The sequence below is a fragment of the Penicillium angulare genome (assembly GCF_028827245.1).
Source record: "Penicillium angulare strain IBT 27051 chromosome Unknown utg000002l_segment0_segment0, whole genome shotgun sequence".
Classification (NCBI taxonomy): Eukaryota; Fungi; Ascomycota; class Eurotiomycetes; order Eurotiales; family Aspergillaceae; genus Penicillium; species Penicillium angulare.
This window is the reverse complement of record NW_026623161.1, coordinates 683771-704724: the sequence shown is the minus strand read 5'-3', so window position 1 is coordinate 704724 and position 20954 is coordinate 683771. Positions and strand designations below refer to the sequence as shown.

Below are 20954 nucleotides of genomic sequence, written 5' to 3'. Positions count from 1 at the left end.
AAAAATAACACTATGCATCTTCAGCACCTTCTCGCATCCCTTGCTCTCGCCCTCCCACTGGTGGCTGGGTCTTCCTCCATGAGCACCCTTGGCTGCTACTCCGACGTCGCTGGCTTGACGAATGTGAAACAGTTTACTTTCCAAACTCACCAATACTGCATTAAGCAATGCACGGAGGAAGGCTTCCAGTTTGCGGTTCTGAAGGATGGAGCCACATGCGGCTGCACTAGCACTGTCCCGCTCTCCACCGCTAAGGTTGACGATGATAAGTGCAACTCAGCCTGCGCTGGTTGGCCTGAGGATGAATGTAAGTTGGATAGAATCTTGCTATCCCCTCGCGCATAATTATTTCCAAATAAAATGGAAACCCTGAACCAGGTCTAACATATCCTCTTCCTCTAGGTGGTGGCAAAGACACCTACACCGTCCTGACAACCAACAAGTTCCTCTCATCCTCGTCCACCAACAACACTGAAGCCGCCGCCAACTCTGCCTCCGATTCCAACTCTGGGCCTACCTCCACCGCGGCTGTCGCAACTACAAACGGTGGCATCATCATCGCTGCTACCAACGCCGCGACCAACACTGTGACTGGCGCCTCGACCATGGTGACGAAGGGTACCACTTCTCTCCCATCTCCATCGAAGTCTAGCATTCCCTCTGGAGGTATCACTGCTCTGAGCTCGTCCGCCACGCCCACACCCACCTCTAACGCCGCGGACAGCCTTCGCGCTGCTCCTGTGGCCGGTGCTATTGTCGCTGGACTTGGATTGCTTCTGTAAATGGCTGCGACCATTGAGGATCCTGTCTGCTCTTGATGAGAGCATTGTACAGATTCGTGTACACGAGAGACCGGTGTGTTTTATTACACTACTGTGATCCCTTGTATTTTACTTACTACATATCGTGCTAATCTCAACTTTGTCTACCGGTAAGACAAGTTGGGTTTAATGTGTGATAGTATTACACATGATGGACTCGCTGGCGGGTTCTGAAGTGTTAGCGGTGTCTGGCCTGTTGTGCTGTGACCTGACTTTTTGTATCTTAACATTCTTTTGTGGATTCAGGATTGAATCCTTAGATTACACTTAGTTATCCGAATGGACTTCGATATCCTTTTCGGCAATCTTTTCCCTCGGATTCAAAGACGTAGCTTGGTGATTGAGTTGTAATGATAGGAAGAATAATAGTTAAATAGTAAAAATCAAGTAATAAGAGTAGGTGGGATTATGTATGGATTCACCTTGAAATAGAGCCATGACACGCACATACATGGAATTTCCAAGGGGATCAAAGAGAGCGCCTCTTGCAAACTGAGAAAAGCGACTGGGTATCATGAACATCCTGCTAATGCCGACAACACCGGGGAAGGAAAAGGAGAAAAAAAAAAGTCACCACGAGTAAAGGGACAGAGCCTTCCAACAAAACAGAATATCAATACACAAGAGTTGGTACAAGCAGCTCATTACCAGGTAACCTTCCCCACTCTTTCAAACCCAGTAGGGAGAGGTTGCCCGGCCCTATGATGGATAGTATTAGCACAAATAATCTTCAGCAAGCCGACAAACAAGACAACTTACTTTTCGATATGCTTTCTCAATACACGTGCTCGATCCTTGAGATCGACGCCTGAACGTTCCCTGATTGTGAAAACTGGCCCACCATCACTCGCAGGACAGATTTTGTCCTGTGCAAGAATGTCTTTCCAACTAGTACCGTGAGCAGCGATGAGCGTGATAAGTCGTTCATCTTCTTCCTTTGACCATCTCCCACCCTTGCGCTTAACGACAGTAGACGATCCTGCCCTGGGCGCATTTCGATATGCCCAGCTGGACTGCTGGGTAGCGGTGGCTGGGTGAGGAGCAGACGCTGCGGGTTCGCTAGGTGGTGCTTGCTCCTGCACCGGTGGTGGAGGAACAGTTGCATTCGAGGGAGGAGGCATCGGCCCGCTTTGAGTCGCTGGTTGTTGCTGACTAGACGCAAGGAGTTGATCCCGGAGCTGTTGGCCAGCTTCACTTGAGTCCTCTGTTTCCTGGCGAGGGCGAACATTACGTGGCTTGGGCTTAGCGTCTCGCTTCGCCTTGACATTGGTAACGCGGGTATCTTGCTCGAAGTCGTCTTCGTCTTCGTCTTCGTCATCTGTGTCTTGCCGAGTACGTTTTTTGGGATTGAGATCACTGGGTTGAGCGGGTCGTCGCTCTGCGCTCTTTGTATCGGATTCGTTTATCGGAGATACCCTGGACGCGTTGTTTTGGCGATCGAAATACGTGCGAGGTGGTGTCTGCTGGGCTTGGGCGCGTGATGCTTGGCGATCAGTATGACTTGGTCTCGGCGAATCGAAAAATCGGCCATTATGGCTGATTTGATTTGTTCTAGCAGACCCCGGGGGTGTGGTTGATTCATCAGGAATTCCGCTGAGGTCAAGGTCGTCCGCGTCGTGATGTAAAGTCGTGTCGTTGCCGAAATCATGTTCTGCAACATTATTTTCTTCATGTGACGTGGGCTGCCCTTCAGGAGCCCTGGTTGTTTGTCGTGAGGGCGATCCATGGCCATCCATGCGCTGTTTAAGGCGGCTGATGTTTTCCATGTTCAGATAACCTTTGGCCGATTTTCTTCGGTGAGGGTTCTTATCTACTGGTTTCGTGGCTTGGCTCATTGGACGGTGTTGTACTATGGAGGATTGTAGTGGAGATCGGAGTGGAGATGGGGAGGGCAAGGCAGGGCGGGTGGCTACCATGGGGGCTGAGGTTTGTGAGGCAGGAGTTTCCTGAACCTGTTGCCGTTGAGTTCTGGCGTTTTGAGGTTCCTGTGACAACGGACCCTGGACAGAATGCTCATTGATAGGCGAAGAAAACCAGTCCATACGATTCTCAGATACAGATGATGCAGTAGGAACACGCTCCTCGCCATTGATAATCTTCACGAGGAGGTCTTGGACATCATCGAAATTCGCTTGTGTTTTCAGGTCACGTCGAATCTCTCGGTCGCGGTTCAGAAGAAAACGAGCAACACGCAGGGGAAATCGCTTCCAGGGGAATACTGCCTTTAAGCCTGCGATATTGGGTGCATCGTCATCGTCGAACATGTCAAGGCGCAGTTCGGCAATACGATCCAGAACAGTGTCATGGAGGCGTTCTGGCAGACATTCATTTTCATCCTGAAAAGAAGTCTCCAGTGCAAAACCACGGAGCCAGCGAGAGTCCAACTCATTACCCTGGTGCAGAGAACCATCGTAGAACACCGATTGAATCAGGGATCCTGGATCAAAGTTCTTCTCGTTCTGAAGCCTCTCAAACTCAAAGATGAAATGTTGTGTTCGAATTTCAAGAGCAAGCTCAAGTGCAGCCTTTTCAGTATTGCTAGTCCCGATCGAGCCATCGTTTGCAAATTTATCTAAGAATAAGACAGGGAAATGCTCATTCAATCCCGCGACAACTTGCCGTATAGCTTGAGAATCGGCAGTTGATAGCAGTAGTTCAAACGCCAGCCGCGCGCAGTTTGCGCTATGTAGCGCTGGGGTCGGGCTCCATTTTCCAGAGCCATCTTGACCAGGGACCGAAGGAATCAGACTGCGAATATGATGAACATCAATGAATGTATGGGGGCTAAACTGCTTAATTCTGTCCACGAGCTTGCGACAGTGAGATTTGAAACGTCTGCTCTCTGGGCTTCTGGAATCAGCGGTGCGCATTCGCCTTGCCTCGTTAACGACGTTGACTGGATCTGAATGGTTTGATACCATTAGGCTCATTAGCTTGGACGCTGTCTGTTGAAGATCCGGAAGCTCGTCGACCAAGAGCAGAGGGTCATTTGGAGCTTCATCGTTCGACTCGGCATCATCTGGTTGCTCCAGGAAGGTCGTGCCGGAAATGTTCGTGTTGCCCTCCGAATTTCCAGGAGACTCAGGAATGACAGAGGAGCCAAACGTGGAAACCGGCGTTTGGCGCGAAGGCAGAGGTGATTGTTCAATCACAGCGCTCAGTCCTGCAAAGGTCAGAATCACTCATTCATTTCGTGGGTGAGTCGGAGGGCAAAAAGTGATTTAAACAGAGAAAATCTCGCAACCCGAAAAGGAAGAGAGAAGTAACAACATAACCACAACCACAATATGCCCAAGTAGAGAATATAAAGTGTTGTAGTTCAACAGTAGCACGTGATCTCAGTAGTAGTAGACACAAGCAAGTAGTAAAAGGGCATGAACTAATCAGGGATGAGTACAGAAATTCACGTGAAAAACTTACTACTGCCATTTACCTCCCTCTTAATAGGTGTGAAGGAACTTTTAGAGCCGACATTAGAATGATAGCTCTGCGGATCATTATCGACTTCTCGACTTTGGCTTCTCGTGACTCGTCGCAAGGACAGGGGCTCAGCTGAGACCCGTGACATCCTAGGCGGTGTGGGCACCTACCACTGACAGTCGTCGAGACCGCGTTTGTTGTGGATCGAATTGAAGAAAGGAGTATGGCCGGAATTTAGCGATAAACGTTGAGAATCAAGTCAAAACAGACCGAGACTTTTCGATAAGTCCTTTTATGCAAGTAAACGCGTAAATCTGGACGGGGATGTTGTGTTATGAGTGTGATGGGGTAAGACGAGGGTGGAGGGAGGCTAGGGTAGGAACACGGTAAAACCATTGACCCGTGAGTGCCAAGACCTGACACCCTAACCACCCTAACCAACTGATTACTAGTTTAGGAAAGGCACGTGATACAGACCACGTGAGCCTTCGTTGCCTTAGGCAATAAATAACAGCGAGGTTTTTGATTACTAACGCATAGGTGTTTTAAAAGAAGATATCAATGGATGTTCTTAATGTGTAAAATTTGGCCATGACGTTGACCACGGACGATATTATATCATTAGGCCGAAAGTAGATGTATATCACAGACTTTCAACTTTTCATGGAGATGCACCGCCCAACCTCGTAAAGTACAATAAAGAAAGGGAGCCTATCTTGCACCCATGCAAGGATTTAAAATGTCGCTTCAATAAGATAAATGACACCAAAGACAAGGAATGCCGCAGCACCACCCAAAGTCACTATTGAAAACAAATTAGCTCTGGAATAAAATGAATAGAAGGGTAACGGGGACAAAACATACCAACACGCATGCTGACACGACCGGCTATCGCACGTCCACCAATGACGGCGGCAGCAGTACAAATTCCGTGGCCAACAGTGGCTCCAATTGTAACCCACCAGTAGTCTTGACCAGCTGCCATCGCAATAGTGGCAATCTGGCTGCGATCACCCCATTCACCAAGGAAAGTCATAACAAAAGTTTGCACCCAAGCAGGGCTTAGCAGAAGAGAAAAGAGGTTGCTGACTCCATTCAGAAGGTCGTTCCAGCGACGCTGAGGGTGAGGAGATGAGCCACGAGAGGAGGACGAGGAGATGCTCTCGGGGGGTGAGGGCAGGCGGTTGTGCGAGCCACGAGCCTTGGGAGCACGGCCAGCTTCGAGGGACTGAGGGGTAACAGATGAACGACGGCGACCCATGCGGATTTGTTCTTGCTCTTTCTCCTCCAGTTCCATCTCAACCTCCCGCATCTCCTCTCCAACACCTTCATCAGGGGACATCTCTCGGCCTTCCTTGAACATCTTGGCACCAAAGACAAGGAACAGGATTGCGGCGATAAACTTAGTAAGGCCCTTTGGAATGAGTGTAGGAACGGCATGTCCAAGCACAGCTGACAAGACTGTCATGGTAGCCAAGGCACAGAATGCAGAAGTGAATACGACTAGACGCGGGTGGCGCATGGCCATGAGTGCTGCGACAAGGAAGGTCTTATCACCGATTTCAGAAACAATGATCATGGTGAAAGAGAACATGAGGGAATGAAGTCCGTCGCTTTCCTCGGGAGCACCCATGTCATGTTGGTAGGTGCCAGAGGAGCTGTGATAAGAACCTGAACCGGGCGTGCCATGCTGGACAGCCAGGGGATCGTCTTTGGCCTGGGAAGGAGATTTTGGATGAGGGATATCGTGCGGCTTGTCGGGCAGATCGGCAGGTTTCTAGAATTGGAAGTTAGTATGGAATTTCGAGACTTCCTAACAGACGAGGTAAAAGGAAATGAGGGGTTGAACCTACTTCCAGCATGCCAAGAGTGCCCGCCCCCTCAGCAGTTCGACTTCCGCTGCCTACAGTGTCATCGTTGTCCGAGGGAAATTTCTGTTTCTCACTATGTGGCAGCGGTAGTGCCTCCTTAGGGCTTCCAGGCACCTTCTCAGCACTATACTGACTTCCCTTCCCTTTCTCTGATACTCCGCCCTCCGTGCCACGAGTGCCTTCTTTCGGACCCGTTCGGTTTGGGTCATCCATAACGCCATCGTTGGAGTGCGGGATCATTTTCCCTTCCTCTGTGCTGAGGTGATCGGATGACGGGATCTTGGAGTCAAATTTTGATGAAGATAGATCTAAATCATCACTTGCTCTACCACTCTTGCGGTCTCTTTCCGCACTGGTTTCTACCCAGGGACCCGCATGTGGCCTGCCATCCTTGCCGTCTACAGGGACGTCCAGCGACCCTTTTACAGCATTTGCGGCCGCAAGCGAGTCTGTATCAACATATCTGGTATCAATGTTCGAGAATTTGCCAGATGAGCGATCAGATGAATCGCCAACTGAGTTTGTGCTTGTTGTGGCTGTTGAAAGTGCCGGAAGGAGGAGAAGTAGTAGGGAGGACGATTGAATCTTCATATTGAATAGCGGATATTACCGCGAAATGAGCGAGAGCGACCCTTTGTTTCGGCGCTTAAGGGAAATTGTGAAAGGCGTGAATTGAAAAGGGGATGCTTCGATCGGGTCGGTGTTGTAGGAGACAAGTGTGAAAATGCCACGAGGGTTGAAAAGTTGATGGTCCCAATATTGTTTGTGAAGGATTTGTGGTGGGTCACGCGAGCAAGGAATTAGAGAAATTGAAGGAAGGACGAAACCAAGAAACCAAAAGGACTCAGATGAATTGGAAATATTATAACGCAAACCGGAAGAAGAACATGAAGTGATTGACGCGGCACTCATGTTGATCTGTTTCCTGCTTCGAGGCCGCAAAGGGGCGAATCCACGTGACTCCCCGCAAGCGGATAACATCTTGACGCTGATTGGTTGATTGAACAATATTGCGGTGTTTAACATTTGAATACTGTATGGCTCCAGGTTGAGGAGAGAGCTAGCTCCAAGATTGTCATCGCAATGCGTATTAGATATTCTCATATGGGTCGTTGCCATTCTTATAAAATTTGAACCACACAAAGTGACAACGTGGGATAGACATGACTGCTATGGAATGGCCATATGCTTCGAGTTTCTTTGCTCCTCAACTGTCTCAACACCAAGTAGGCTCGGGCTAGTATGAGAACTACTTTGGAAACTCACCCTAAATTTCCTTTCGTGTGGTGTTCGAATTTTCTTTTCAAAGACTCGCTGTTTCTTTGAAATCCAATTCCCAATGAAAGTTCTTTGCACCAACCGCACCTTCTACCGCCCCGGACTCTTTCTAAGTCTTTCTTCCCAACATACGAAGTCTGGATGAGTTCTTTGTGTTTTTGCACATGAAAGGCTCACGTTGATACCTAGTTTTGAGCTCTCACTTCCCAAGATGGATAATGTTACCTTGTGCTTTGATTATTGACTGGAGAACCAAAGCCAGGTTTTGACTTTTGATAATATTTCCAAAAGAAGTTCTAAGTTAGGATCAATATTTTCTTTCTTAAGGTTGAAATGGATGAGCTTTCGGTCTCTTTGTAATTGAAAGGTCAATTCCAAGTATGTAGATTATTAAATAAACTTGAAGAACTACTTAAGTGCCCAACATCTCTCGGTGACTGATTCCAATCTATTATCACAAACCAGCACAAGTTTACTCTACAATTACCAATCACCACTTCTCCTCAAAATGGCTGCAAATGGTTCCGCCTCCTCCAAAAGCACTTCTCCGGTAGCCAGTTCGGTATCCGCTAAACGTCGAAGGAAAAATGTTATTTTGGATGAGCTCAAAATCGGAATTAATGACCTCGCCGCACACCAAGCGATCGATGACTATTGCTACAAGATCTTTTTGGAAATTATTGTCCTCCGTGATTATCAAGAGAAATACTTTGATCGAGGCGAGAAGCAGCGCAAGGCACTAGAAGTAGTGTTTCAAACTTACTCAGACGAATTGCCCGATGTTGTTGAAAAAATAATCCCTACTACGCTTCTGCCGAGGCTGGTCCAATACTTCCGCATGAGCCTCGAGAAAATGAAAGAGAAAAAAGCCGCCGAAGACGCGAATGGGGCTAGTATAACACCATTCACAATGGTACCTAACGCCGACATTCAAATTATTCGGGGAAACAAGCCTTTCTGCCCATATCTGATTCGACTTTCTGACCTGTGCTGTGATCTAGACAAGGATCGAAGCATCGATACGGACTGGGTTAATCTTGCTGGTGAGCACAAATTTGATGAGCTACTAAAGCAACAATCTGTTGACCCGAAAAATGATGAGGTTTGGTGGACTCCTCGATCTCTTGGCGAGGTACTTCTTCATTATAAAGATAATAAGCCAGATCTGAATAATAAGCCTTGGATCATCGAGTCGTTGATTGACAGCTTTAATTATAGATCTACAGTTAAGAGAACTATGCAAGCTCGATATCCCGAAGGCCATGAACTATGGTCTGGTGATAACTCGTTAGGCAGACTGGAAAGACCTAGCTTTACAATGATCATTCGTCGTAAGGGTGCAACGGGTGATGTGATTAATCATAAGAAGCAACCACCTGTCACTCTTCCATCCAGTGGTACACTGAAGCGTACGAACAGTGGCGCTCTAAAAGTGCTCGAATATACTCCCACGGCCCTCGAAAAGGAGGAGGTACCAGAGCTTGATGAGAAAAAGGCCTGGGTCAACATCAAGTACAAAAAGCAAAAGAAGAGCAAAGACAACAACAAAGGCGATGAGGAAAGCGACAAGTAAAAATAGGCCGTTTCGAAACCAGAATTATGATATCATAGTGCTTCTCAAAGTTGGATCAATATAGAACATTTGAAGCCTTTACATTGGTTTACTTGAAGTAACCCCCGCTTTTGTTATTATCCCCCTTCGAGATTTTCTTTTTGCGCTTCAGTTTTTTAATTTTTGAGTTTCAATTTTGTTAAATGAATGTTTTGGCCCTTTTTTTCTCTATATATGGTTGTATGGGCTCCAAAGCTGGAACTTTTGACAACTTGAAGTTAGCTGCGTTTTTTGTTTGTGATTTATTTAGTTGCGAAGTTTGAATGAAGTAATTCGACGTTCTAATCTTTTAAACAAGTAGTTTCTGTCTAAACAATTTTGGAAATTTAAGAGCGTATTATAAGAAGAAAATGTGTCAAGTTGAGGCTATACCCGACAGCCAGATGAGACTCAGCACCTGAATTTTACAAGGTGCAAGAATGCAAAAAACAAAAATCTCTCCGAAACAAGAATAGAGAAAAAAAGCCAAAATATGAATACAAATTGAATTAATAAATAAATAGATATCATTATTTGTAGATAAAAAGGAAGGTGTAATATGATTGTTACCAACGGATACAATCATAATTTCCACGGACATCAACAACCTAAAAAGCGCTCTTACTTTTTAAAGCACCGGGGAAGTCATCCTGAAGCGCTTCCCAGAAAGGCTTGCCACCAACCTGAAGTTCTTCAAACGCAGGGCAAGTAAGGTTCAGCAAAGGAACCGCAAGGAGGTTAGTGACGAATTCTAGGGGCTCAGCAATGGTCTTGTATAGGCCGTCAAGTGCGTTGGGGCTACCGAACTTCAACACCTCCATTACAAAACACAGCAAATTGTTGCCCTCAAGGAGACTGGTCAGATTGAGGACACCGCCTGTTAAGTCTGCAGGATCAACCCCAGCAAAGCTGTTCACAGTACCAGTGTTTCCTCCAATGCTGAAACAGGGTTAGAACTGAGAACGATTGAGACACAGAGGATGATTTCTGGACGAAGTCTTACCTGCCGAGCTCTGGGTATTTCAATATCCAGTCAATGGTGTCCAAGTTCAGCTGAAGAAGGCCATAATCCACTGGTGTTTTGTACCAATTTTCGGGAATTCTTTCCCATCCTTCACGGTACGTCAGGTTACCCTCATCGCCATAAATTCCGTAGAAGTTCCGAATGTTGCTTTTGGCTGTCAAAATCAAACTTTTTTAGCATTTTATATTTGGATCAAAAATTTATCATATATAACTTACTCAAAACTCCTTCTGGATTCTCGTGAGAGTGATTACGGAACATTCGCGCAGAGAAAATGTAACCCGCGTTGCGTGCAATTAAACCCGTAACTGGCCCATAATAGAAGTTGGGATTGGTTTGAATACTCTCCTCAAAACGGATCTTTGCGCGCTTTGCCATGAGATCCATGTCAAAAGTGCCATCTGTGGACATGTTATACCAAGCCATGAATTTGTCCATGTTCAGGCGATGGTTGTTTCCAGTAACGTAGAGATCGTCACGGGTATTGGAGGAATCCGCTTCGATGAAGTTGTGAGAGCCGTCGAGACCAAGGGGATCACCTGTCGCGGAGAAAATATGAATTAGATAATTGAAAAATTCAAAGTATAGGGCTTCTCACCTAGTAATCCCCCAAGATTATCAAGAAGGTTATTGACACCTGTGTCACGTCCACCAATGGAGAAACCTGGATCCAGAGATAGTGGATTGCCAGTCCAGACAGTTCCCATGATGGCGAGGACAGTGGCTAGATCAACTCCCATGCCATATACTAAGCAGATAAACGATTTAGTGACCATGTTATGTTAATATACACCGTGGCGAACACAAACCTTCGTTGATGGCCGTGACCGCATTTACAAACTGCATTACAATTAGCAAGAGCCCATGGCAAAAATGATGCGTACCTAACATACCGACACAACGCCATGTCGGGGAATATACCCATGATTTGCAAGTGCATTGAGGCCAGGACAAGGACCTCGTTGGTCACCGTTTTCAAAATTTGGGGGCTGAAATTCGTGCTCTCCAGTGACTATATCATCTTTTTTAGCATCTGACCCTCGAGCGTGTATATTTGCTAACGTACTATCCACAGGAGAGTTCATGGAAGAGAAAAGAAATCTCTTTTCATGAATAGCACTCTCTGGAGACTGCTCATCGGCAAATGGGCATCGTTTGTGCAAATTCTTATGGCCCAGCCCATCGTGAAAGCTTCCTACATCAGGAAAACCTGACACAATATTGGAAAATGTCAACGACCAGAGCAACTGCTCTGCTCCAAAAACACGCATAATGAAAAAATCCAATTGAATTTCCGATGAAATGAATGAATCTTTAGAAAAAGAAAAAAAAAAGTCAATGATAAACGACTGGACAGCAATTGAACATAGAACAAGGATTATACTAGAAAATATGAGTTTCTTCCCCCTTAGACGTTTATGCTATCTAATCTCTGCCCCCTGAAGGGTTCCTCGGCTTGAGTCCACATGCAATCATTACCGAACGGAGGCAGCGAAAACGGTCAGCAATTTCATAAAGTAGGCATATTTTGGGCTGATAACTTGAAAGAGAGTAAATGAGCCGCCCCACTCATAACCGGTAAAAAACCTTGGAACTTCCACGCCTGGTCCGGTATTTTTGCTATATTCCTGAGGGCGGCTCGGAACTTGAAGCTGTGGATCTTCTCAAGAGTATTTCTAAAGACCCCAAGTTCACTAGCATCAGACCGTGTATGGTCCTCGACTCGCGGAAATATCACCCATGTAGCGTCTCAGCTTCGGGAATACGGATACTCCTTCCGCCGATGTTGATCTCGTCCAGTTAGGGGAATTTCTCCCCGTGCCCCGCGTGGTCTCGGATCTAACCCAGTTAATTGACAGCGCTGATCAGGGGTCTTCAGTGGAGTGTATGAGAGACAGCGATGGGGAACCTTCAAGAACAAGTACGAAGTAAGCAGTCCTTGAAAGGAAGGAGGTGTTTAATAAGTGGAGAAGCCGGAGAAAGAAAGTTTGGGCGAGAACGCCCTAGAGTGACCATTGGATCGCTTCTGTGTGGCTGGCTTGTCAACTGGAGACACTAGGATTATTCAAGAAATTAAATGGGCGATGAACACCTTAACGCGCGGGAAATGAGAATTTCAAAGTGGGACGAAGGGTCAAAGTGCCGGATACTAAACAGCGGCTCATGGAGTTGCTTAATTGGTAGGTGGATCCGATGCCGTCTGGGCTTGTATTTTCTCGTCTTGGCCTGCCAATGGCTGGCATAAGCCGGTTAGATGAAGGCTAGGGTGAAAACTAGCTTAGAAAAAAGAGACTTCGTATAGAACGTAGATCCTAGCCTAACTATACTACTAGCGAATGCAAAACATGTCAATATCCTATTCCGTTTGGCAGTACCTTTACTAGCGGCAAGATTATGGATTGGAATACATGTTATTTTAGGGCTAGATTAATTATCGGCATTTTTCGAGCTACTCCCTCAGTCCTGCAATTTATAGTGATCGACATGCAGGAACTCTCGAGACGGTTCTCGGCAAGTGGCGAAAAGAGATCTAACCTTCCCCTGGATGTTGAGATAGAGGGGCAAAACAAAAGACAATCATAGAAAAGATTTCACAATGATCTAAAAATTTATTCGAAGTTCATCTGCATGGGATAAAACAGTTCCCCATCTACCAAAACTTGTTTAGATGAAACATAGCTCACTCTCCCCACGATGCGTCTCACGGTTTTACTTGCCACGCTATTTGCAAGCACTGCCCTAGCAGGGGCGACGGCTTTACAAGCTGCTTTGCCTCCATGTGCTGTAAGTCTGAATAAATGCAGATATGTCCACAGAACAGAAGCCGGAAAACTAACCCCCCTGAAGCTGGAGTGCATGGCGTCCTCGATAGCCCAAAGTTCCTGCCAGCCAACGGATCAACTGTGCCTATGTTTGGACAAACACTACGCAGATGTCCTTGAAGGGTGTGTTATGACCAGTTGTACAATTCGACAGTCATTGAGTAAGTCGCATATCAAATTGGAACTTATCGCTCGACTGACCTTCCAAGCTACGAAAAATGTTACAACTTCAGCATGCGGGGCTCCAATTCGAAATCGCACAAAAGTTGTGTCATATGCCGGAGTTATCGGTGGAGTGATAGCACTTATTGCATTTATTCTTCGTATGGTGGCCCGGCTTAGGTGCTGTGGTGGGACATTTGGAATGGACGACTGGACAATGATGTTGACCATGGTAAGATATGGCGTTCAAAGATGATTGATTTCAAAAATCAGGCTAACAACTATTAGTTCTTGGTCATCCCACTCTCAGCCCTCTCGGTTGTCTGTATGTGATGTTCTAACTACATCGATAAGTTTGATCATTTGCTTACTGCTCTTATAGTGGCCGACAGCGGACTGGGTAGGGACATGTGGACTATTCCCTTCGACAATATCACGCGAGTCCTCTATGTTTGTACCCCTAAACTTCTGATGAGATATTTGGATCATGTGTTAACTTATCAATAAAAATAGATTTACTTCTGGGATGAGTTAATATACCTCAGTGTTTTGCCTATGACCAAGATATCGATCTGCTGTTTTTACCTCCGAATTTTCCCCGAAAAGCGATTTCGAATCATTACATACTGTGTCATTGGTCTAAACGTCGCTTATTTGATCGTCTTTGTATTAATCTCAGTCTTTCAATGCCGGCCACTGCCAGGTGCATGGCTTCATTGGGATGGAGAAAGCAATTACAAATGCAACCATATCAATGCGCAAGGATGGTCTGCAGCCGCTATCAACATGATTTTGGATATACTGGTCATGACGCTTCCTCTACGACAGCTATATCAGCTTAATCTGTCAGTGAGGAAGAAGGTCTATGTTATGTGCATGTTTGGACTGGGCTTATTGTAAGTGGTGCCGGTTTTAGATATGTTCAAACGCAATGTGCTAATGACGAATCAAGTGTTACCCTTGTCAGCATTCTGCGACTGAACTCGCTCATTCATTTTGCATCAACTACTAATCTCACATGTAAGTATTTAGCATTTGTTTGGATTACAATGGGCTCTAAACTGACATGGGTGTAGGGGACTATGTCACCATCGGATACTGGAGCACAATTGAATGTGACGTTGGTGTCATTTGTGCATGTCTACCTGCTATTCGATCTTTACTTCGCCGGGTATCTCCTAAACTCTTTGGCGACACTGAGAACATAAGATCCTATGGCGCAAACTCCCAGTCTCGAATGGGCGGATCTCGACATGAGGGTCCAATCTATGTTCACCATGATATCCAGATCAAGAGCAATGACCGCCAATTTTACCAGTTGGGCGATATGGATAACTCCAGTGTGACCCGACTCCATTATCAAAGGTCATAATACGGAGGACCAAAAACCACTCTCTTCACAAAAAAAACCAAATCTGGAGCAGAGCTGTGCAAAAGACTTTCATTCATCTTAATCCATTTATATTTCATTTTCTTTATATTCAGACTTTTGTTATAAGAGATAATCTTCAAAAAACCAGGCCATTCCGCTACTGAATTCCGAAAGATGGCAATCATATCAATCGACTTGAATAATAATGTAAAGGGGCTCGGAAAATTTCAATGTACGTCAAAGATTTGCTAGTAGATACTATCAGTTTCCACATGCTTTCGAGGAAAAAAGCATTGACATACTTCCAACGCTAACAATAGTACATAGATTTCTTAAAGACATGTGGAAAGCGATCATTAGTCGTGCAAATCAATAGCAACCTCAAACTTTTATCAACTCCTGAATAATGACTGTCGTTGCGCTCTATGAACCCCTTGAAAAAATTTCCATGTGGACTTTTAACTCGTGCTCCAAACACACAGACTCGCTGAAAGCGGCCCGTCGTATCGCTTAGTCTCACAAAACGTGTGTACCGCACACATGTTCTCCACCCATCCTGAAACAGGAGGCGTATTTTAGTTCACAATGATAAGCCATCCAAAAGAGGATTTTAATGGAATATCATGGCGAACCAGAAACCGAAAAGGGACTAGCCTGACTGTGTAATTAGTGGCTTGACATGCCGCGTGATCGACATATTCAACGGTCTATGATGGCGGCTAGCCTTTTGCACGAGAGGTCTCGGACCCCTGAGGCTTGAACAGCCCCGCAGAGTTGAATTATATTCTCTTTTGAGTCGTAGGTAGCTGGAAATACCGGCGTTCATATCCTCATTCCAGAAAAGGACGGCACATAAACAGCTGGGTCAATACGAAAAGACGGACCCACATAGCTGTCGGTTTTTTCCCCGTAGAGCCACCCAGGGAACCCAAGCAGGAACTCCATACTCCGTAGATGTCAAAATATGTATTGGTCGTGTATTGCATAAAAACGGTTTGTATAACGGTCGTGTAGAAAGAGTAGATTGCAGAGATGAAAAGCAACAGTGAATGTCGATCAATACCCAAGGGTTGGGAGAACTTGAATGGGTATAGTAGCATTATCGGGAACCCCGTTATACAAGACCTCCAGGGGCTGTGAAGGAATTATTATAATAAAGCAAGAAGACAATAAGCCTCCGAGTTGTTGTTCATTGACCTGTGTTCCTTCGTTCCATTCGTATACAGTTTCCTTATTTTCTTATTTGCCGTTCTGTTGGCGTGACTTTCTTTTCGCATATTTCTTCGACCTTTCGTTAATTTCATTTCAAGATGCGTCTTTTTGCAGCACTTGGGCTGCTGTCCACTTTCTCAATAGCTCTAGCCTCGTATGTCCCATGGTCCTATTCCATCATCACTTATTCTTCTTTCCTATGTGAAGCATACAGAAACTGATATTCAAGCCAGGAATGACCACAGGGCAAGTCATCGATATCACGATGAACACAGACGAAACGTTAATCAGACCAAAGGAACGGTCAGTGATGTAGAGTACGACTACGTGGTAGTTGGCTCTGGCCCTGGAGGTGGTCCTCTGGCAGCACGACTGGCCATTGCTGGGTACAAGGTTTTACTTCTCGACGCGGGAGATGACCAGGGGAATGCAACCAGGCAGATGGTCCCAGCTCTGCAGCTCCAGTCCACTGAATACACGCCTATGAAGTGGGATTACTTTGTCAACCACTACTCAAACTTGACTCGTCAAGAGGAGGATTCCAAGATGACATATCGAACGCCTTCTGGCGATCTTCATGTTGGGCCCAACGCACCAAATGGGTCGGAGCCTCTGGGTATTTTGTACCCTCGCGCCGGAACACTTGGTGGTTGCTCGGCTCATAATGCCATGATGTGAGTTTCACGTACCTGAGAATAATGGCCGAAGTGGCAATCACATGTGCTAACCCATTTTTGAATAGCACCATCTACCCTTACGAGAATGACTGGGAGAACCTTGCAGCAGTGACGGGCAACGAATCTTGGTCTGCTGCCAATATGCGAGGATACTTTGAGAGATTGGAGCGCAACAGGTATTTGCCAAGCAGCATTGTGGGCCACGGATTTGACGGCTGGTTAACAACAAGTTTAACGGACTTGCGTCTCGTCATTGAGGACCAAAAGCTTTTGTCCTTGATTCTGGCTGGCGCAACTGCTGCAGGCCAGGGTCTACTGGGTAAAGTTATTGATACAGTGACTGGCCTTGCGGGAGTCCTCTTACGTGACTTGAACAATGGTCTTCCTGGGCGTGACTACCAGACTGGTCCCTTCCAGGTCCCCCTTGCAGTTGACGTTCCTGAATACAAGCGAACAGGTCCCCGGGACTTCCTTCTTCAAACAGTCAATGCCGTGAACGATGATGGATCCCGGATGTATCATCTCGACATACAACTTAATACCCTGGTGACGAAGGTTCAATTCGATAACACAGGAAGCAAACCAAAGGCTACCGGAGTCGAATATCTTCGCGGACAGAGTCTCTACCGTGCTGATCCCCGAGCCCCCACAACATCATCCACTGGTATACCTGGTAGCGTGAATGCGACTCGGGAGGTCATTTTATCTGCTGGCTCATTCAACACTCCTCAGCTATTAAAGTTGAGTGGTATCGGCCCGAAAGGAGAACTTTCGAAATTTGGAATCAAGACTCTGGTTAACCTGCCCGGCGTGGGTGCCAATCTTCAAGATAGATACGAGACCGGCGTTGTTGGCAAGTCTCCAACCGATTTTGTACTTACCGAGAAGTGCACTTTCATGTATTCACTTCCAGACCCCTGTCTCGACCAATGGGAAAATGATCCACTGTGGAAAGGTACCTACAGTACCAATGGCATTGCTATCGCTATTATTCACAAGTCTTCAGTCGCTGAAAACGAGCCTGACCTGTTGATCTCGGGTGCACCCGTGAACTTCCCAGGCTACTATCCCAACTACTCCTATGAGGGTCTCAAGGATGCCCAGCATTGGACCTGGATTACGCTCAAAGCGCGCAGCCACAACAATGCTGGAACCGTACAATTGCGATCGACCGATCCTCGTGATACCCCCCTGATCAACTTCAACTCCTTCGATACGGGTGTGACTGCAGATGGTGGCGACGACAAAGACCTACAGGCTGTATATGAGGCTATGGAGTTTTCTCGCACAATTTTCGAAGACCTGATTCCACTTGACGGTGGCTTTGACGAAGTCTGGCCAGGTCCCAATGTTACGACCGAAGCTGAGCTGAAGGAATTCATTAAGCGTGAGGCATGGGGACATCACGCGTGCTGTACTGCTGCCATTGGAGAAGATGGCGATCCGAACGCTGTCTTGGATGCCGACTTCCGTGTCCGTGGAGTTGATGGCCTTCGGGTTGTCGATGCTTCTATCTTCCCCAAGATCCCCGGGTACTATATCGCGTTGCCCATTTATATGGTCAGTGAAAAGGCTGCCGAGGTAATCATTGCTGACGCTTCATAATTATGTTGTCCTTGAAAGATCCTGAGCCCCTTTTTTAAAGTCTTCTGTGAAGCGCTTCTACACTTTCTTGCAAACATGCATCTCTTAAGTTTAATTGTTATCAGCAACTATATTTCAAAATGTATTAGATTCGTCAATTGACATTTCAAATTTTGTCTTCCATAGCCAACACGCTTATATTACATAAAACTAGGTCATTCGGACGTCGATTTGTCTCCAGATCCTTCGATCCTCCGGCGCCTCCGGCTAAACCCCGATCAACTACTGTTGGCCCAAGCCTAAAGTTGGTATCTTTCCACGAATTATGAATGAGAGCCAAAGTGGACCCAGACTATACCCAGACCCTTGGAAAAGACACTCAACTTAGATGTGACCGCCTGACGCTCATGATTCACGATTTACGATCTAGTTCGTGTGGAGATTGTATCAATCCCTGCTGGGCCACACAAATACAGTGGCCAGGAAGAAATTAATTATAGGGTGCGATTCAATATGGATTTAAAATCGCTTGCCCTGCCATCTTAGTTATTACCCAATCGACTCTGTATGTTGAACCGCCCTTTCTCATGAGATCCATTGGAGTTGGAAACTTGAGTATCCCAACTGCGATCGGTGGCTTCATTGATGCGTTCTTTGGAGGCCCATGCATTGATTGGTTGCTCCTACGTCTTTCGAAGAGGAATGTAGGAATCTAAGAGCCCAAATACAATTATATCTCTATACTGTTCCTGCTCTGTTCATGGCGACTGGAATTTTTATGTATGGTCTTACAATCTCAAGAGGGATGCCTTGGATTATCAACTCTGTCGGTGATGGATTTATGGGTGGTTGTCTTGGCGGAATGTGTGACATGTCTTTGGCCTACTTGCAAGATTCATACCGCGGCATGGTCGGTGATGTGCTCGTGCCAGTTGCCTTTGTGCGAAAAATTTGTGGCACCATCCTGGCCTTCTCGGTGACACCGTGTGAGTGGCATGGGCACCTACAGCATGTTTGTTCTACTTGGCTGCTTGTCCTTGTTCATCTCTTCATTGCACATTTCTTCATTGCACATTCGGATGCTTATTTGGGGTAAACAGAATCGCATTGCGGCCGCTGAAAGATATTTGGAACACTCGAAGGGGCAAGAATAGATATATAAGGCTGAATCGAGTCAAGTGTAACCCTGGAATGTCCCGATTCCACTCGGATGAACCTCGGAGAAGCCGCACGTCTATGGTACTTTTGTCAGGGCCTCGGCTCTTGAACCCGCCACTTTACCACGCTGATTAAATAGATCCCTGCACACTTAATAAAATAACACATTGCCAAGGTCCCCTAAATTTCCATCGGAACTTGGCTTAAAAAACATTCATTCCATAGTCAAGGGATGGGTTTTAATCAATCGCTGGTTGCTACTAGTATAATAGGGAAAAGAACTAAATGCACTCCACTTTTCAGGTCGAACATTATTTTCGAGTTCAAGCTTGAGTATAGCTCTCTGGATATACATGATGAATCGCATCATAATACCCGCTAACCTATGTATCCCTTGCCCGCGGGACTCACTCTTTGGCTTGCGTGGATTTTCTGCCCTGTTTAAAAATGGGTGCTCTGGTTGGCCTACGAACCGACTGCTCAAATCGTAGTATAGATTCAACTAAGACCCACGAGGGAAAACACAAGATCTGATTGAACTGAACTATGAGGTCCGGACTGCGGTTGGTAAACACCCCCCGGAGACGACAGCTTTTAAATGCCGAATATATTAAAACGGCTTACAATTTGAGTGCCACGCATCCATCGCTCTGTCTATAGCATTCCAAGCCATATCGTTTAGTTGCCAGATACCAGGCTAAAAGCCCGGTAACTGTAGTACGACAGATGTCAAGATATGACTGTATCTGTACGCGCATACTTGTCTCGTCAAGGGGGCTCTCTAGCTCAGCGGCTGCTTGGTCAAATCTAGACACTGATGACCTTAGTAGCCTCTCAAGAATCCTCATGGTATTGTCGAGATTTCTCTCTCGATCGGCGTGGAAGAAAATGGGTATGGCGTTGAGGACGGATCCAGAATGCTTTGGGAAAGTGGAATGAATCAGAGGTGGCGTTGTTCTTCGAGCAAGAATGGTCTCACTCACCACCTCTTTTACAACAGAGTGGATATCATTGATTCTTAGCAGTTGAGTAAGTTGTCAGTAATAGTACCATACAAATGAGATTATGTGGGGTTTAACTCGTATACAGCATGCAAAGGAAAACGTTGCCTTCCAAACAATCTGCATGGGTTCCGAGTCCATCAAAACTTGGTCGAATCTGGTCCTGGTGATGTATCTGGCAACTAAATTAGAAAATTGCAATATTTGTTAAAGACAGGAATGGGTCATTTTGAATCATACTCGAACGTTGCAATGACGGGGTATATCCCCGAAGTCCAGTTCCTGAGTTCTAGGTATTGTGCTGGTGTCAACACTTGCCCGGATTCGTTCATGACTTGTTCTTTTGTAGTCCAATTCATATAATGGCAAATCTCCTCATACGGTCGCTGGTGTTGATCTGTAGCTCAACTAGTCATAATTTCACTCCAAATATATGGTATACGTAATATCTGAACCTGTATCTAAAAATTCGGTTATAATTTGGCAAGCATCTCGAAAGTATACCATCGTGGAAATGGGACACGCGGAATCCTCAGTGCCGTATCCTGGTTTGATTGCGTTTGTCTTCGTAAGTCCAAGGATAGAATGGGCATATTCCAATGACTGGCGAACATATGATTTTGCGTGAGCTTCATTTTGAGAGACCTCATAAAAGCCATCATCAATCTCATCGTCCCATAAAAACGTCCACAGCATATAAATTCCTGAAACGCGAAGTTCATCCCATTTTGCGCTAGGGAACGAGCTTAAGTAAAAACCATGAGTTGAGTTCAAAATCAACAGAGATATAATGAGACAAACCAAGCTATTAACAGGCCAAAATCACACGACTTTAGCGCGTCTAGCTTTTTGTGGTCCTCAATAGTGCTATAGTTGTAATTTAGAGGATTATGCATCAGTATTTGTGTTAGAATGGATTTTTTCACCCTTCAAGAGTATGTTCGATATGCTGCCGAAGTCT

At 45.9% G+C, this 20954-nt stretch overlaps 7 protein-coding genes across 7 annotated transcripts; 4 read left to right on the top strand and 3 right to left on the bottom strand.

The window, feature by feature from the left end:
- Positions 1 to 12: 12 nt before the first annotated feature.
- N7478_001724 (WSC domain-containing protein) lies at positions 13 to 782 on the top strand (the record flags this gene model as incomplete). Its single annotated transcript, XM_056917939.1, has 2 exons — positions 13 to 307; positions 403 to 782. 2 exons carry the CDS (start codon positions 13 to 15, stop codon positions 780 to 782), a joined length of 675 nt encoding a protein of 224 aa, XP_056783550.1.
- Positions 783 to 1465: 683 nt separating this feature from the next.
- On the bottom strand, positions 1466 to 4389 carry N7478_001723 (telomere repeat binding factor family protein; the record flags this gene model as incomplete). Its single annotated transcript, XM_056917938.1, has 3 exons — positions 1466 to 1520; positions 1581 to 3984; positions 4242 to 4389. The coding sequence occupies 3 exons, from the start codon at positions 4387 to 4389 to the stop codon at positions 1466 to 1468; spliced, it is 2607 nt and encodes an 868-aa protein (XP_056783549.1).
- Positions 4390 to 4975: 586 nt separating this feature from the next.
- On the bottom strand, positions 4976 to 6703 carry N7478_001722 (TMEM165/GDT1 family protein; the record flags this gene model as incomplete). Its single annotated transcript, XM_056917937.1, has 3 exons — positions 4976 to 5043; positions 5106 to 6018; positions 6095 to 6703. 3 exons carry the CDS (start codon positions 6701 to 6703, stop codon positions 4976 to 4978), a joined length of 1590 nt encoding a protein of 529 aa, XP_056783548.1.
- Positions 6704 to 7898: 1195 nt separating this feature from the next.
- N7478_001721 (uncharacterized protein) lies at positions 7899 to 8963 on the top strand (the record flags this gene model as incomplete). The annotated part of the gene is made up of 1 exon (XM_056917936.1): positions 7899 to 8963. One exon carries the CDS (start codon positions 7899 to 7901, stop codon positions 8961 to 8963), a length of 1065 nt encoding a protein of 354 aa, XP_056783547.1.
- Positions 8964 to 9589: 626 nt separating this feature from the next.
- On the bottom strand, positions 9590 to 11276 carry N7478_001720 (peroxidase family protein; the record flags this gene model as incomplete). The annotated part of the gene is made up of 7 exons (XM_056917935.1): positions 9590 to 9920; positions 9985 to 10159; positions 10224 to 10544; positions 10604 to 10753; positions 10815 to 10845; positions 10899 to 11017; positions 11072 to 11276. 7 exons carry the CDS (start codon positions 11274 to 11276, stop codon positions 9590 to 9592), a joined length of 1332 nt encoding a protein of 443 aa, XP_056783546.1.
- Positions 11277 to 12699: 1423 nt separating this feature from the next.
- On the top strand, positions 12700 to 14361 carry N7478_001719 (CFEM domain-containing protein; the record flags this gene model as incomplete). Its single annotated transcript, XM_056917934.1, has 7 exons — positions 12700 to 12988; positions 13037 to 13221; positions 13278 to 13314; positions 13372 to 13439; positions 13503 to 13885; positions 13942 to 14009; positions 14066 to 14361. 7 exons carry the CDS (start codon positions 12700 to 12702, stop codon positions 14359 to 14361), a joined length of 1326 nt encoding a protein of 441 aa, XP_056783545.1.
- A 1310-nt stretch (positions 14362 to 15671) lies between these two features.
- On the top strand, positions 15672 to 17855 carry N7478_001718 (GMC family oxidoreductase; the record flags this gene model as incomplete). Its single annotated transcript, XM_056917933.1, has 3 exons — positions 15672 to 15727; positions 15807 to 16247; positions 16316 to 17855. 3 exons carry the CDS (start codon positions 15672 to 15674, stop codon positions 17853 to 17855), a joined length of 2037 nt encoding a protein of 678 aa, XP_056783544.1.
- Positions 17856 to 20954: the final 3099 nt, after the last annotated feature.